The sequence below is a fragment of the Brachyhypopomus gauderio genome, chromosome 4, assembly GCF_052324685.1.
Source record: "Brachyhypopomus gauderio isolate BG-103 chromosome 4, BGAUD_0.2, whole genome shotgun sequence".
Taxonomy (NCBI): Eukaryota; Metazoa; Chordata; class Actinopteri; order Gymnotiformes; family Hypopomidae; genus Brachyhypopomus; species Brachyhypopomus gauderio.
The window spans coordinates 23,444,837-23,458,670 of record NC_135214.1 but is presented as its reverse complement, the minus strand read 5'-3'; the positions used below and the strand labels follow the sequence as shown (position 1 = coordinate 23,458,670).

The 13,834-nt window shown below is 46.9% G+C and overlaps 3 protein-coding genes across 9 annotated transcripts in view; 2 read left to right on the top strand and 1 right to left on the bottom strand.

The window, feature by feature from the left end:
* The window catches only part of nr2c2 (nuclear receptor subfamily 2, group C, member 2), a 12,649-nt gene extending 9,006 nt beyond the window's left edge, over positions 1–3,643 (top strand). For all 5 annotated transcript variants that reach the window (XM_077003144.1, XM_077003146.1, XM_077003147.1 and 2 more), the window contains 7 exons: positions 211–341; positions 540–714; positions 846–967; positions 1,076–1,215; positions 1,406–1,543; positions 1,619–1,724; positions 1,811–3,643. In XM_077003144.1, the coding sequence (XP_076859259.1) occupies positions 211–341; positions 540–714; positions 846–967; positions 1,076–1,215; positions 1,406–1,543; positions 1,619–1,724; positions 1,811–1,985 (987 nt within the window). In that variant the 3' untranslated portion in view covers positions 1,986–3,643. The remainder of the gene's footprint in view (positions 1–210; positions 342–539; positions 715–845; positions 968–1,075; positions 1,216–1,405; positions 1,544–1,618; positions 1,725–1,810) is intronic.
* Positions 3,644–3,937: 294 nt separating this feature from the next.
* On the top strand, positions 3,938–6,690 carry mrps25 (mitochondrial ribosomal protein S25). The gene is made up of 4 exons (XM_077003142.1): positions 3,938–4,164; positions 5,003–5,109; positions 5,244–5,331; positions 6,333–6,690. Exons 1-4 carry the CDS (start codon positions 4,031–4,033, stop codon positions 6,523–6,525), a joined length of 522 nt encoding a protein of 173 aa, XP_076859257.1. The 5' UTR covers positions 3,938–4,030; the 3' UTR covers positions 6,526–6,690.
* Positions 6,691–6,735: 45 nt separating this feature from the next.
* rbsn (rabenosyn, RAB effector) lies at positions 6,736–13,113 on the bottom strand. 3 transcript variants are annotated; one of them, XM_077003141.1, is made up of 12 exons: positions 12,975–13,106; positions 12,122–12,447; positions 11,652–11,783; positions 11,353–11,453; positions 11,206–11,251; positions 10,958–11,119; positions 10,506–10,771; positions 10,243–10,313; positions 10,058–10,144; positions 9,863–9,965; positions 9,649–9,753; positions 6,736–9,543 (listed from the first exon to the last, which is right to left on the bottom strand). In XM_077003141.1, exons 2-12 carry the CDS (start codon positions 12,282–12,284, stop codon positions 8,488–8,490), a joined length of 2,292 nt encoding a protein of 763 aa, XP_076859256.1. In that variant the 5' UTR covers positions 12,285–12,447; positions 12,975–13,106; the 3' UTR covers positions 6,736–8,487. The 3 variants fall into 3 exon arrangements, with proteins under 3 accessions (XP_076859256.1, XP_076859255.1, XP_076859254.1); XM_077003140.1 differs by having other exon boundaries at positions 12,122–12,388; positions 12,942–13,078; XM_077003139.1 differs by having other exon boundaries at positions 6,737–9,543; positions 12,122–12,388; positions 12,975–13,113.
* Between the last annotated feature and the right edge of the window lie 721 nt (positions 13,114–13,834).

Sequence of the window (13,834 nt, the reverse complement as noted above, 5' to 3'; positions counted from 1 at the left end):
CATAGAATCTTAGAGTCCGATATTTTCTTCAGTCACGTTTGTCCTCTTTTGCCAGACGGGGCTTCAGAGGAATGCTAAATTGTGTCTTAGGTTTTTGAGTAAAGGCCTGAATATATTGCAACACTTGTTCATACGTCTTGGTCCAAGATCACCTGTCCTGGCCTGAAGGGAGGTGAGAATGTTTAAGATTCAGTGTGCTCTGATATTCAGGCAGCGTCGGGTCACGGTGATCTTGGGACACTGGCCAACGTGGTGACATCATTAGCCAATCTAAATGACTCGCTCAACAATGGCGACACGTCACACAGCCAGCAGGAGGAGTCAGCCAGCGAAATCACACGGTACTGTGTGCGTGTGTGTGTGTGTGAGACAGACAGAGAGGGAGAGAGAGAATGAGAGACAGACATGCATGCATGCATTTCACATATTTGCAAAGTATATTTGAAATACAGCGCCATCCTGTTTGAAACATCTCAGTGTTGGAGGTATGCATTAAGCCGTGCGATTTGAACGGTCGATTTGCGCGCATGTGCACACAGTGCCTTCGACACCCTGGCCAAAGCGCTGAACCCCAACGAAATGGTGGAGGGGCAGAACCCGTCCAAGGCGGAGTGTGTGGGCGGAGGCACCATACAGGTGATCGGCCGAGATCAGGCCATGCCCCTGATCGAAGTGGAGGGCCCGCTGCTCACAGACACGCACGTGAGCTTCAAGGTGGGTCCCGCCACACGCGCGGCGTTTTTGAAGGCCTACACGCGCAGATTCCAGAGTTCTTTTGGCGGTTTCTCTTGCCGCCGTGCGATTAGAAGTGTGAACGTCTCTCTCTGTGCCCTCCTCGTCTCCAGCTGACGATGCCCAGCCCGATGCCCGAGTATCTCAACGTTCATTACATCTGCGAGTCCGCGTCCCGCCTCCTCTTCCTCTCCATGCACTGGGCGCGCTCCATCCCAGCGTTCCTTGCTCTCGGGTGGGTGTCGCCGACCGTGCGATTGGCTGTTGGAGCTCGAAGAGATCTCCCTGACTGCACCCCTCCCTAAAGTTTATCGTGTGTGGGTGTGTGTGTGTGTTGTTGTAGGCAGGAGTGTAACACATCTCTGGTACGGGCGTGCTGGAATGAGCTCTTCACGTTGGGGCTAGCTCAGTGCGCTCAGGTCATGAGTCTTTCCACCATCCTGGCTGCCATCGTCAACCACCTACAGACCAGCATACAGGACGGTAGGTCAGCCCTGCAATGCGAGGCTGACTATACTAAACTTTTTTGTGTTTCATTGAGATCCTGCGTGCAGTTTTAGCACTTCTAAGCAGCTATGCTTCGTTGGAGAGAAACGCTGCAGTCTGCTGTCAGTAGAACCAGGCTGGAGGTGGAGGTGGAGAGTAGCCATAACGACTCCCTCCCTCCTCTTAGACAAGCTGTCCAGCGAGCGGGTGAAGCTGGTGATGGAGCACATCTGGAAGCTCCAGGAGTTCTGCAACAGCATGGCCAAGCTGGAGACGGACGGCTACGAGTTCGCCTACCTGAAAGCCATCGTGCTCTTCAGCCCAGGTGAGCCGCTTTCCGGAGGATCTTATCCGTGTGGGCTTCAGGTATCTGTGCTCACCATGCATGCACCTTTTCCAGACCACCCAGGCCAGAGTAGCAGCAACCAGATCGAGAAGTTCCAGGAGAAAGCGCAGATGGAGCTGCAGGACTACGTGCAGAAGACCTATCCAGATGACACGTACAGGTACGCCCACTCGAACCTTTGACACCCTCCCGTAAAACCCGCGCCCCTTATCGCTCACCAGCCGCTGCGTGTGATTGGCTCGCCAGGCTGGCACGCACGCTGATGCGTCTGCCCGCGCTACGGCTCATGAGCTCCAGCATCACGGAGGAGCTCTTCTTCACCGGCCTCATCGGGAACGTTCCCATCGACAGCATCATCCCCTACATCCTCAAAATGGAGACCGCCGACTACAACAGCCAAGTCACCGGCCCCAGTGCGTGACTACACAGCTCCCTGCTTTGAGCCACAGGCACTCCTGAACCAGGCTAAAACCACAAACTGCTCCTGGTGTCGACTGCCTTCGTGACGATTGATGCAAAAGTCGTATCTTTTCTTTCTAGTTTTTTTTTTATTAAACGTTTTTCATCTGTCTGTGTAACAGACCTTGTTGGAGAACTAGCAGTGAGACCGTCAAACTGAAGGTGAATGTCACTTCAGAAGGATGCATTTTAGTTCTTTGAGAAAGGTGCGTCATGAAACTTTGAGTTTTAGGATATGGACAAAAATCAGTCAAGATTTTGTTTTGTTTTGTTTTTTTGTTTTGTTTTTCTTCTTTTAAAGCACTTCAGACATTTAGCACTTCAAACTTTAGGGCTAGGTAGAAAATCTACCACACAAAGGTTTTGTATTATCCAAAGGCATCCGTGTAAGAAAGAATCAGCTTTCAGTGGACTGTTATAAAGTCCCTTGGCATTGAGTAAGCATTTTAATGGAATGGGAGTTAACTCAACCTTTCAATTGCAACCTCATTGAGAAACCTCCAGAATCGATCCTCAGCATTCTTATGCAAAGAGTTGCATCAATCTCTATAGGACATGATTGCATTTAAGAAACGCCCTCAGTCACATGCACCTGATTTATCAAAGACCTCCCATATGCAGGATATTTCTGCCTTCCTCGAGCTGTTGAACCTTGTTTTTCTGTCATACAGTCATAATAGGTGGAGGAGATCCATTTAAATATCTATTTAACAACACCTCTGCTATTCAGACAATCAGCGTACAGTAGGTTTGTGTTCTTATCCCGGACGTTACTTCATCCTTTTTCTCCTTTACGTTTTCTCCCAGTTGTATTTATTGTAGTTGTTCATCATAACCTTTATTAGAACATGAACTGATAGTACATTTTCTTTGTTGGTCTTTTTTAACTTCAGTCACACACAGATGGATTACATCACACCTCCGAGGTTTCACTGGTGACCACAGTAAAAATCACAGTCTGTTCTGTCTTACCAGCAGGTTTCATGCAATTAGAATCACATAGTGTTTGTAATTAAGGAAGCGTTTGTTGCTCAGTTTGTTTCCTACGTTCCTGTTGGTTGAAATGGTCAGAACTGTCTTCTGTGAAATGTACTCAAAGTACAATCTTGCACTCTATTCTCTGAAAATCCATGAAATTGTGAAATGCATCTTGTTTTTTCTTTTGTGGAGCAATTTGAACTACATGTTACGAAGATCTGCTACACATCTGAAATGTATATGTACTGTATGATAACCTACCTAAATATTTGGGTTTAAACCCCAAGAATGTTTTTAATGCTGTTGTGATATCATGTTTAATGAGATTTATACTACATGTCATTTCATTAAAATGAATGCATGTCCATTTTTTAAAAATTTTCTGGCAGTGATATATTAAGCATTTTGTATATAGTGCATTGCAGTGCATGGAATAGCTAATGCATTTTATTAAATGCTGTATGCTCTAAAGTTGGAGTCAAAATGTTGTGGCTTAGAAATGACATATTTATCTGCCAGAGACTAATGACCTGAAAGCAACAGGGTTTTTTGTTCTTGTGCTAAATTAACTTGTTTATGTACCTTGCAAAGAAATGAATGACATCAGTGACTTGTCAAAAAGCCTTTTTAAAAATATATATATATAACCCAATTGTGTTTGTCATGTTTGTGATTTATATGAATGAGTTTTCTATTTGCAGAGTGGTCAGTGAATTGGGGATGAATGATCTGGTAATGATGATGAACAACACACATTCATTGCCAAACTACCTTAGCTATGCCTACATGATTCATTCTAACATACATTTCACAGGAGCTGATATTATATTGTCAGTTTTCTACATAAGTTAAATTAATTGAACTGCAACGTTAAAACAAACGTTATACCCTCCAGTTCGCTAGGCGGCAGCAGTCGGCTCTGTGTGCTTCACAGTATCACATCCTAGATAACTGCGCTAACGGAGGAGAAGAAGACGCCCATGCGCGGAAGCTCAGACACATGAACGTCTACATTAAAAATATCAAACCATGCCGATGAAAGGGAGGTTCCCCATACGGAGAACCTTGGAATATCTTCAAAAGGGGGAGATCGTCTTCAAAAATGCCGTGAAGATAATGACCGTGAATTACAACACGCAAGGAGAACTGAGTGAAGGTGCAAGGTCAGGACGTGATCTGCTCGTGTTGACCCACAGATGTTCCCCTGTGTTCAGATGTTCTCCTGTGTTCGGATGTTCCCCTGTGTTCAGATGTTCTCCTGTGTTTAGATGTTCCCCTGTGTTCGGGTGTTCTCCTGTGTTCAGATGTTCCCCTGTGTTCAGATGTTCCCCTGTGTTCGGGTGTTCTCCTGTGTTCAGATGTTCTCCTGTGTTCGGATGTTCTCCTGTGTTCGGATGTTCCCCTGTGTTCGGATGTTCCCCTGTGTTCAGATGTTCCCCTGTGTTCAGATGTTCCCCTGTGTTCGGGTGTTCTCCTGTGTTCAGATGTTCCCCTGTGTTCGGGTGTTCTCCTGTGTTCGGGTGTTCTCCTGTGTTCGGGTGTTCCCCTGTGTTCAGATGTTCCCCTGTGTTCAGATGTTCCCCTGTGTTCGGGTGTTCTCCTGTGTTCAGATGTTCCCCTGTGTTCGGGTGTTCTCCTGTGTTCGGGTGTTCTCCTGTGTTCGGATGTTCCCCTGTGTTCAGATGTTCCCCTGTGTTCAGATGTTCCCCTGTGTTCGGGTGTTCTCCTGTGTTCGGGTGTTCTCCTGTGTTCGGGTGTTCTCCTGTGTTCGGGTGTTCTCCTGTGTTCGGATGTTCCCCTGTGTTCGGATGTTCCCCTGTGTTCGGATGTTCCCCTGTGTTCGGGTGTTCCCCTGTGTTCGGGTGTTCCCCTGTGTTCAGATGTTCCCCTGTGTTCGGGTGTTCCCCTGTGTTCAGATGTTCCCCTGTGTTCGGGTGTAGATGTGCAGACTCAACGCGCTACCTACATGTTAAGGGTATTCTAACGCTTTGATTGTTGTAGGAAATTCGTGTTCTTCAATGTTCCTCAAATCCAGTACAAAAACCCGTGGGTTCAGATAATGATGTTCAAAAACATGACACCGTCACCTTTCCTGCGGTTCTACCTTGGTAGGTGCATTTCGTGTTCGTAACCACGGTTTAACTTCGCCCCGACACCATCCATGGACTTGACTAAGCTCATTAATGTCCTTTACAGTAGACATTTATATCACATTTGGTTGTGCTCGTTTCCATCACTGTAGATGACGGAGAGCAGGTGCTGGTGGACGTGGAAGGAAAGGACTATAAAGAAATAACACAGCATGTGAGGAAGATTCTAGGAAAATCAGAGTGAGTATTTCTATTGTAGGACACCTGCATTCACTACCTGCAAACACATATTAATGCACAAAGACAAATGATGTTTAAAGGTTTACGATTACACGTGTTGCCACATACAATTCACCTTGTATTGTGACTCTTGTATGTCACTCTTGGTGCATCAGTTTCTGACCCTGCACACCACTGGACCACAGGAAATTATTTGGGTGGGGGGTTATTCCTAACGTTATTAAACACCGTCATGGTACTGGAATGAAGGATCCATTGATGTGATCGTATGTAGCACTGCAGTGTTGGTGGGAGCGTGTGTACTGTCAGAAACTCATCACCAAATGAGCTGTAAGGGCAAAATACAAAATGGATTTTTATTTTTTAAATGTTTAAAATTAAGATGGATGATGAATGCACATTGAGGATTTTCGTTTTTGGGGAAACTGTACATCTGAGTGCATTGGAGACCTGAAGACGCATTTTCTCAGTTGCATACAGTACCAGTAACAAAATTTGTGCTCTCAAAACAGTTCCCAATTTTATTTGTTGCAGAATTCAAAGAACCGCTGACCACAGCAACTTGCCAGTTTTAACTAAATGTGTTAATTTGTTCTCTATTTATTGTCCTGTGAAATGAATAAAACTATAGGTGATAGGGGGTTTGACCAGTTACTTTCAGAATGTGCGGTGTATCTTTTGATTTATGTTTGTATGGTGTTCCATTTTTAACATTCGTATATGATTTTTGTAAATCTGTGTAAATTGTTGGTAATCGTACCTATCAGGGACATGGGAAACATGATCCAATCATTTTATAAGGGTGTTTAGGAATTTGAGAGCAACTAATACTGGATGAATTTAGAAGTAGCACATTCTGCTACTAATAAATTATGCACCTGCTGTTTCATTTAAAGTAGTTCAATGCTTTAGTTGCTACAAAATAGATTTGTAGTGTGTAAACATACCCCTCTTCCAGGTGCTTCTGTTCTTGATGGGTTTTCACCCTTGTTTCCCAACAGCAAAGTGCTGCACGATGAGGCTCTGGCCAGGATGGAGCTGTCAAACCCAGCTAACTTCGGGCCCAAGAAGTACTTTCTGCGGGAGTGTATAACTGAAGTGGAGGGCCAGGTCCCTCACCCAGGCCGCGTGCCCCTGCCAAAAGAGATGACTGGCAAATACAGGGCCAAAATGGCCGCCACTTCTGAGGACTAAGGACTGGGGCGGAGCGAGCGTTGCTTAGGAAACAGGCTCCACCCTTTTCTCATCATTGTCAACATGGACTGTCTTTACATGTGAAGTAATGCTTATATCAGATGAGTTATGAGACATGCAGTCTTGATTCTTTTTTTTTCTTCTTAATAAACTTGTCTTTGATTTCTGGTGAGTCTTCCTGTACGTAATGGAAAGGCGGTAAGACATGTGACCACTGGAACCTAATTTATACAGATTTATTAAGTGCAGTGTTTGTGTTGTGATGGCGCTAAATGTGAACATCACTTTTCAAAGGCTTCTACACAGTTCTTCCATGTTAGCTTCACCAGTTGGGCCTACAGTAGAGGAAAATCCAGGTCATCATTACAAATTCATCTGCATTTGGCCCTGTGCAGACACGGTCTTGTACTCAAACCAACAGAAAATACTGCTGCAAGATAAATAAATGTCAATACAACAACCAAAGCAACAGAATCTTTAAGTGGCCTGTATAGGAAGATCCTTAAACTGCACAAAACAGCTTTAGTGTTAGACAAAATATCAATTTTGTATCTCAAGTATTGATAAAATATATATGATATATATAGAGGCATACATCCAACATTGCCACTGAAAAACAAGACTGTAGGAGATGAACATGTAGAGAAGCTTTTTTCAAGGCTGTTTAAAGCAACAATTAATGACATTACCAAAAAATAGGTAGTATGTACCTAAGGGTCATTCCACCACTGTTTTCATAAGATCATTATGTGTCATACTAGAGTTGAAATATGAAAGTGTTTCCTGTAGTGGTGTTTGATCAGAACCCGACAGACAGCTAGCAAAGTGACCTTTAAGATTTCTAACAAATTTGTTCATTTCCATCTGAGCAGAGATTACCCGTGGATTACCGTGTCAATACCGCAAAGCTGGACGTCTGCATGGAACGAGAAGATATCAGGCATGGAATCTGATTAGCACTTGAGGACTAACATTCATGAAACAGAACTTGGGCATGTTCACCTGCACACTTCCAGTCCAAAACAAAAAAAAAAACCAACCCCGTTCATAACATCGATTTTTGTCCTTATATCGTCCTTAAGCCCTTTCCTCACATATTCAGTTGTGCTAAACAGCAGCTTACCTTCCTTTACCAACTTTCCTCATCTTACATCCATGCCTAGATCAAATGGCCCAAGACTCCCTTGGTATGAACTTCTATGCCATTTGGATACTAAAAACATTTAAGCCCCCGCGCACCCTGTCATATTTTGTTCATTTTCTCACATTTTAAAAGCAGCTGTTTTCATGTATTGACAATAGTGTCATGCTTGGTGTTTGAACTCATGCTTGAGGTCATGGCGTGTCCCTATAAATGAAAGAGTCTACAAGGAGATGAAACCTGCATTCCATGCCTCATCTCTGGATCTCTCCGTTTGTGGAGGCCCTGAGCGGGGACGTCGTCTTCTTAGTGACTTTGTTCGTGTAGCTCCAGACATTCTCTTACGTGGAATACAAGTGTCTATTCATGCTGGACATTTCTTGGTTCGGCTCGCCACGGTTAGGTGGAGGTCGTTTCCGACTTATTATCGAAGGATAAACGGTGCGAAAGCTCATTATGATTTTTTTAACGTAACCATGATATAATGACTTTTTTCAGAGATTCTCCACATATAAAGAGCTCTTGAACTCTTGATTTAACCAGCCCTTGCAGGAGAACTCTTAAGAAACGCTAAGAAATGCTGAGTGTACTTTATGCCTTTGTGCTTTCTGCCAGCACACCATTATGAAGGAAGCTCTCATTTGCCTTAACCTTAGCTTGTGCATTTTGGCAGCCTATATTAGTGACTAAGGAGAAACAAACTGCAAGACATAAAACATTTTTAGATGTGTCCTTAACTCCAGTATTCTCAGTATATTTGACACAACAAGACTTGAGGGAAAAAATAGTAATAATTTGCTCGAGAGACCAGTGGACGATGGTCAGTGTGTTTTTCTCTTTTGCTCCTGTAGGGTGCGTTGCAGATCCTTCAGGTTCTGGGACAGAAGATCCACTTCATCACTGCGTCCATTTAGTTTGGCGTCGAAGATGTACGCGCGAATGTTGTCGATCTGTTGCAGAAGGAGCTCTTCCTCGATGATGTCGTCCATCGCTGGGCCGTCGTCATCGCCTTCGAAGGGGTTCGTCGAGGCGGCCGTAAGCGTTTCATCCGGCGTGCCTTTGAAGGGGTTGCCTCTGTCGTCGTCTTCGAAGGGGTTCCCACCTAGCGTGCCCTCCTGCCTGGTGTCCGCCTCCTTCGCGTCATTCTCCTCGTCCTGGAAAGGGTTGTACTCTTTGTCTTCCGCGCTGGCCGCCTGCTGCCGCTCTCTCTGGATGGCTTCGCTGAAAGGGTTCGTGGGATCTTCCTCGCCTGTGAGGGAGTCCTCTTCGTCAAACGGATTCAGCGGCGTGCTGCCGCCGCTGTTCTGCGCGCCCTCGTCCCTCAGCGACGGCGGCGAAGTGCCTGGCAAACGCGGGAACGACTTGATGGTCTGAGGCAGCCGGAGCTCTGGGCTCGCGTCTGGATCCCGGCTGCGGCCCTCCTCCCCCGCTTCTTCTACGCTCTTTCCTTCTCCGGAGTCTGCGGCGCGTTCTTTGGCCGCCGCCCGGCTCTCTAGCTCCCTCTGCTGGAGGTAGCTGATCTGGCTGCGCTGCAGGCTCTCTTCCTGGGCCAGGCGGCGGGAGAGCTCGATGGCGCGGGTGGTCTGCTGCGCGTCGAACTCGTCCTGCAGCTGACGCAGGTTCTCCTCCAGCATGGCCACCTCGTCGGACCGGCCCGCCGCCCGCGCCTGCCGCAGGAACGACTCGATGTTGTCGATCTGCTGCAGCAGCGGGTCGTCCAGCTCGCCGCGGGAACGCGCGCCCTCCGACGACGGCAGCCAGCCGCCGGCCTTGGTCATGCGCGGGCCCGCTGCCGGCCGGGGCGCGTCGCCGTTGGCGCTGACGGGAGGGCGGTTCTTGTCGGTCTCCGACCGCCGCTTCTGAGCTTCCAGGGCCGCCTGTGAAGGGGAGAGAAGGAGTGAATAACCACACACAATTGGGCCACTGACTAACTTACATGGTATTTTACGGTAGAAGCTTCAATACTCGAACCCTAATCCTACCTGTCTCTGCTGATGGAGTCTCCTCTCCTGCTCTTCTCTCCTCTTCTCCTTCAGCTCCTCGTATTTCTCCTTTGTAGGTAGTGACATCAGACCCAACAGTTTCTCCTGCAGACAGAAAATACGTCTTTGTAAAGCTCCATAGAACAGAAGGGAGCAATGGATGTTAGGACGACGTGTGTGTGTGTGTGTGTGTGTGTGTGTGTGTGTGTTTTACCTGTACAAACAGCGTGGCTGAGTATCGCACCATCCTCTGCAGCTGTAGGCTCTTTGGGTGGGGCTGCACTTCATCCTTAAGTCCCAGTGTTAGAATCTTCTTACTGACGTGTACAAGTACACACGGGTGTTACATCCAACAAATTAAGTTCGGGTTTAAGTTTAACTCCTACACCTCCAGCAGCTGCCACCATACCTCAGAGCATCTATATGCTCATAGTACTTCTGCACTTCCAACCTCAGGCTACCAGCAGTCTCCAGATTGTAGGTGGTCTCACCAGCACTACGAGAGATAGAAAGGCCGAGATCTTTATTGCGGCTACTACGCGGGTTGGTGAGTGAACGACGGAACGGTGTGCGGGGCAGGATCCTGGGACTGACTTCAGCGACTCGGCCATGCGGATGTAGTCCGGCGCCTTCTCATCCACCTTCTCCATGCACGTCCTCAGCCTCTGCACAGCGAGGACGCGCCGTCATCAAGGAGAGGCCAGAACCGAGCCCGGAAGTGACGGACAGGAATTACGCCAGTGCCGGAAAAGAACAAAATGCTTTGGATTAAATCCAAACATAAGCCTCTACGGACAGATATTCCGTAATATATTTAGATTCCCCCCCCCCCCCCCCCCCCCCCCCCCCCCCCCAACCTCGTAGAGTTTGACAATGTCGGGCACGTGGTCTTTCTCCTCCAGTTTGTGCTGGTGCCTCAGCAGGGCGTCCATGCAGTGACTGCAGCAGCGGATGCGGTCCTCGTCCTTCTCCTCCAGCACGGAGCTCACCGACGACAGGCTGCTGATGGAGCCGCGGCGGGGGGCCTGCTGCTGCACCGTCAAGCCCCCTCCACCGGGGGGCGCCCCATGCCCGGGGCTGCCGGCCACGCACAGGGCCTCGCGCGTGCCGCTGGTCAGCTTGTCTGAGGGCGAACGCAAACCACGTACAACCATGACACCCTCTCCAGGAACGTGTCCAAAATGATGTTATCTGAAATTGTTCTAGCCACGGACAAACTGGGAGAACTTGTGTGTAATGTATACAGCACGTCTAGACGGCAGGGCAGATGGTGGTTTGTGTCTCTGAGAACAGGCACATGCGGACTTACAGGCCAGCACCAAGGGCACGAACTCCATACACTTCCCACACATGATGGAGCCACAAAGACGGCAGTGATGCCGCCTGTTTCTGAGGTTGAACTTCCCCCCGCAGTCCGGACAGAATGGTACGTCCTGGTCGCTCACCCACGGAACAACAGACTTCTCCAGTGCTAAATGAGTAAATAAACCACGCTCCGGGTAAACAAAAATACTTTCAGCATAAGGAACACAAACCCATTTTCGGCCCCTCACCCACCTCTTATCTTCCCACCATCCATGTTGATTCTGTCAAAAGATGTGAGCTGGAAAAATAGCACAAAAACGTGTGACAAGTTTAAACCAGTTTCGTAATCATTTCATCAAGCTTACACCTCCTCCCAAGAGACCGATAGAGTGATAGAACCTTCTCCAGCCTAATGATGCGTTTGTTGACCTCTATGACGTAATGGTCAATCCTGGCTGCTCTGTGTTTCTTAAAAAGGTCAAGGTGACTCCGCGTGGCTCCTAAATGAACAAAAAGGACGAATTACGAGGAAAAGGTCATTTAGGCTGGGATGCATTTAGCAAACGTGTAAGTGAAAACCATCCAAAGTTTTTGCGTCAGTATAACTAAAGAAATGGTCGGTGTATTGGTGGGTGGATGTCGTTTCAGAAGGCAGTGTGCACTAGCACTAAGGACCCGTCCAGAAGTCCCTGTCTCACCCAGTTCCTGGGGCTCCCACATGTAAGGGTCCACGCCTCCGTAGTAGAAGGACTCATAGCTGGTCTCGGTCCTCTCATCCCCATCCCTCTTCAGGAGTTTGTCTTTGGCTTTCTTTGCCTTCTGCACCAGACCTGGAGAACAAGGAGAAGCAGGTCGTCAGGGCTCCAGCGCCTTAAAGCGGCGAGGAACGAGAGGCTCCCCGGACCTCTGGCTCCTCTTAGACGGCTGTGAGCACGAGTGACCGCTCGTGTAACGTGGTCATAGAACCGCCCACGCGCCAGTCTGCGACTGAACCGTCTTTAGTTTCAGTCCGACTTTACCACGATCCTTTATCCTTTACCTTATATGATGACTGTTAGTCTGTTAATCCCAGAGGGGACCAGGTAGTGTGATTTTTATCAGCATAGTGCTAATTATCCCTAATCATTTATATACTGATTTCACACTCGAATCTCAGATGAGTACTCACTCTTCAGCTGGGCGCCAACGTGGCGGTTGTCTCCAGCGTGCTCCTCCTCGTAGTGCTCCTGTAGCTGGTAGAAGGACTGAAGGTCTTTCAGACACAGAGGGCAGAGGAAGCCCTCCTTCACCTCGGCAGAGCCGTCCAGCGGAGGTGGGTAACTGGAAGCCATGGTGCTCAGAGTGGACGGTGCCAGGCGTGTTAGGGCAGGTAGTTTCAGAAGCTCACACCACACCTGGCTGAGGGCACCTCCCAGCCCAGACCTTCCACATTACTCTACAAGCAGTGTTATGGAGAGCTCAAGTCAACATTTGGAGAGCTAAACGAATCAACACCTGCCAAGTTACAGAGACTCATGTCACAACCACAGCTTTAAAGTATAACAGTGCCTCACTACTTGCCCTGAGTTGCTTTTACAGTGTTCTGTTCCACATAATTAACAATTATCAATACAACAATAAACAACAATATGATGTGTGAATGTGTGATAAAACAATATTTAAAGATCTTGGCTGGATTTCTATTCAGTGTACAACGAATATTGTTGGCTAATGACGTTATCTCTCTTTTTTAATGCGATCCGTAATGACCGGTTCGCTAGCTACATGTTGTTTTAACTGGGTGCGGACGAATATTCGTTAATTCGTCGTATTCCGATTTGCGAGTTGCGATTAATCGCGCGCCACCTCGCAACACACGTCAATCGAACGCACGAGACCGTCGTTGTGTCCCTCGCGCCGTTACAATGTAACAATACAACACGGCTAGGCTGCGCGAGCTGTTCGCGTTCAAAGGCAAACACAGCACAGATATGACCCTAATAACTCACAGGAACGTTATCAGATGGACACGGAGATCTTACCGACAGTCCGCTCGATAATTTTAAGCTGTAAATGTTTTTGACAGCTTGTCAGTGGTGACACAAATTTGGCATAACACAACTATTTCTGTGAGTAAAAGGGTAGCGGCCCGACATAATCACGTGGGACATCACGTGACCAGCATTCAGTTGATACGGCAGGTCAAACGAGACATACAACTGCCGAACTTCTTACGTGCGTTTTGCATTCATTCGTTGAACTGTTATTTTGGTTTACTTTTTTCCCTAAAAAGTACTCGTTGCAGTCATTTGACATTACATTAGTTAGTACCTTAATTGCAAGCAGTGGTTAGTATAAGCAATACATTTATTAGTGGAAGCATGTTTTTCCATTTTTTTTTACAAATATTTATGCAAACAGTGGATTATCACCACAAGGTGGCGCTGTGTACTCATAAGTAACAACTAACCTCGCTCGCGGTTTACGTATTTGAAGGGATCAGCGTTTATTTTTAAACAATGAAGACTATAAGCATTATATGCGTGACACAGCAGTTCTAGTTCTAGAATTTACAGTTATTTACAAGTTACCTACAATTTATATAATTCATGAAATGCACAGTCATTTTATTGCTTCAGGGAAATTATCTCTGAGTCATGGCCCAACAGAAGGCTACTAGAACACAAATATATTTTACTTTCACAGGCCTACTTCCTTTCACCTGATTTGGTTATGTAATTACATAAAGCAATAAAGCACGCAGTCTAAAGCAATCAAGGTCAGAAAAAGTTATTATTTTCCATTAAACCAAAGTGGTGTGACTAAATGCAACTTATGGTCTTGCACCATAGCTGGTCTTGTTGCAAATGGGATAAACCATATGGAGTAACTATCTGAAAGC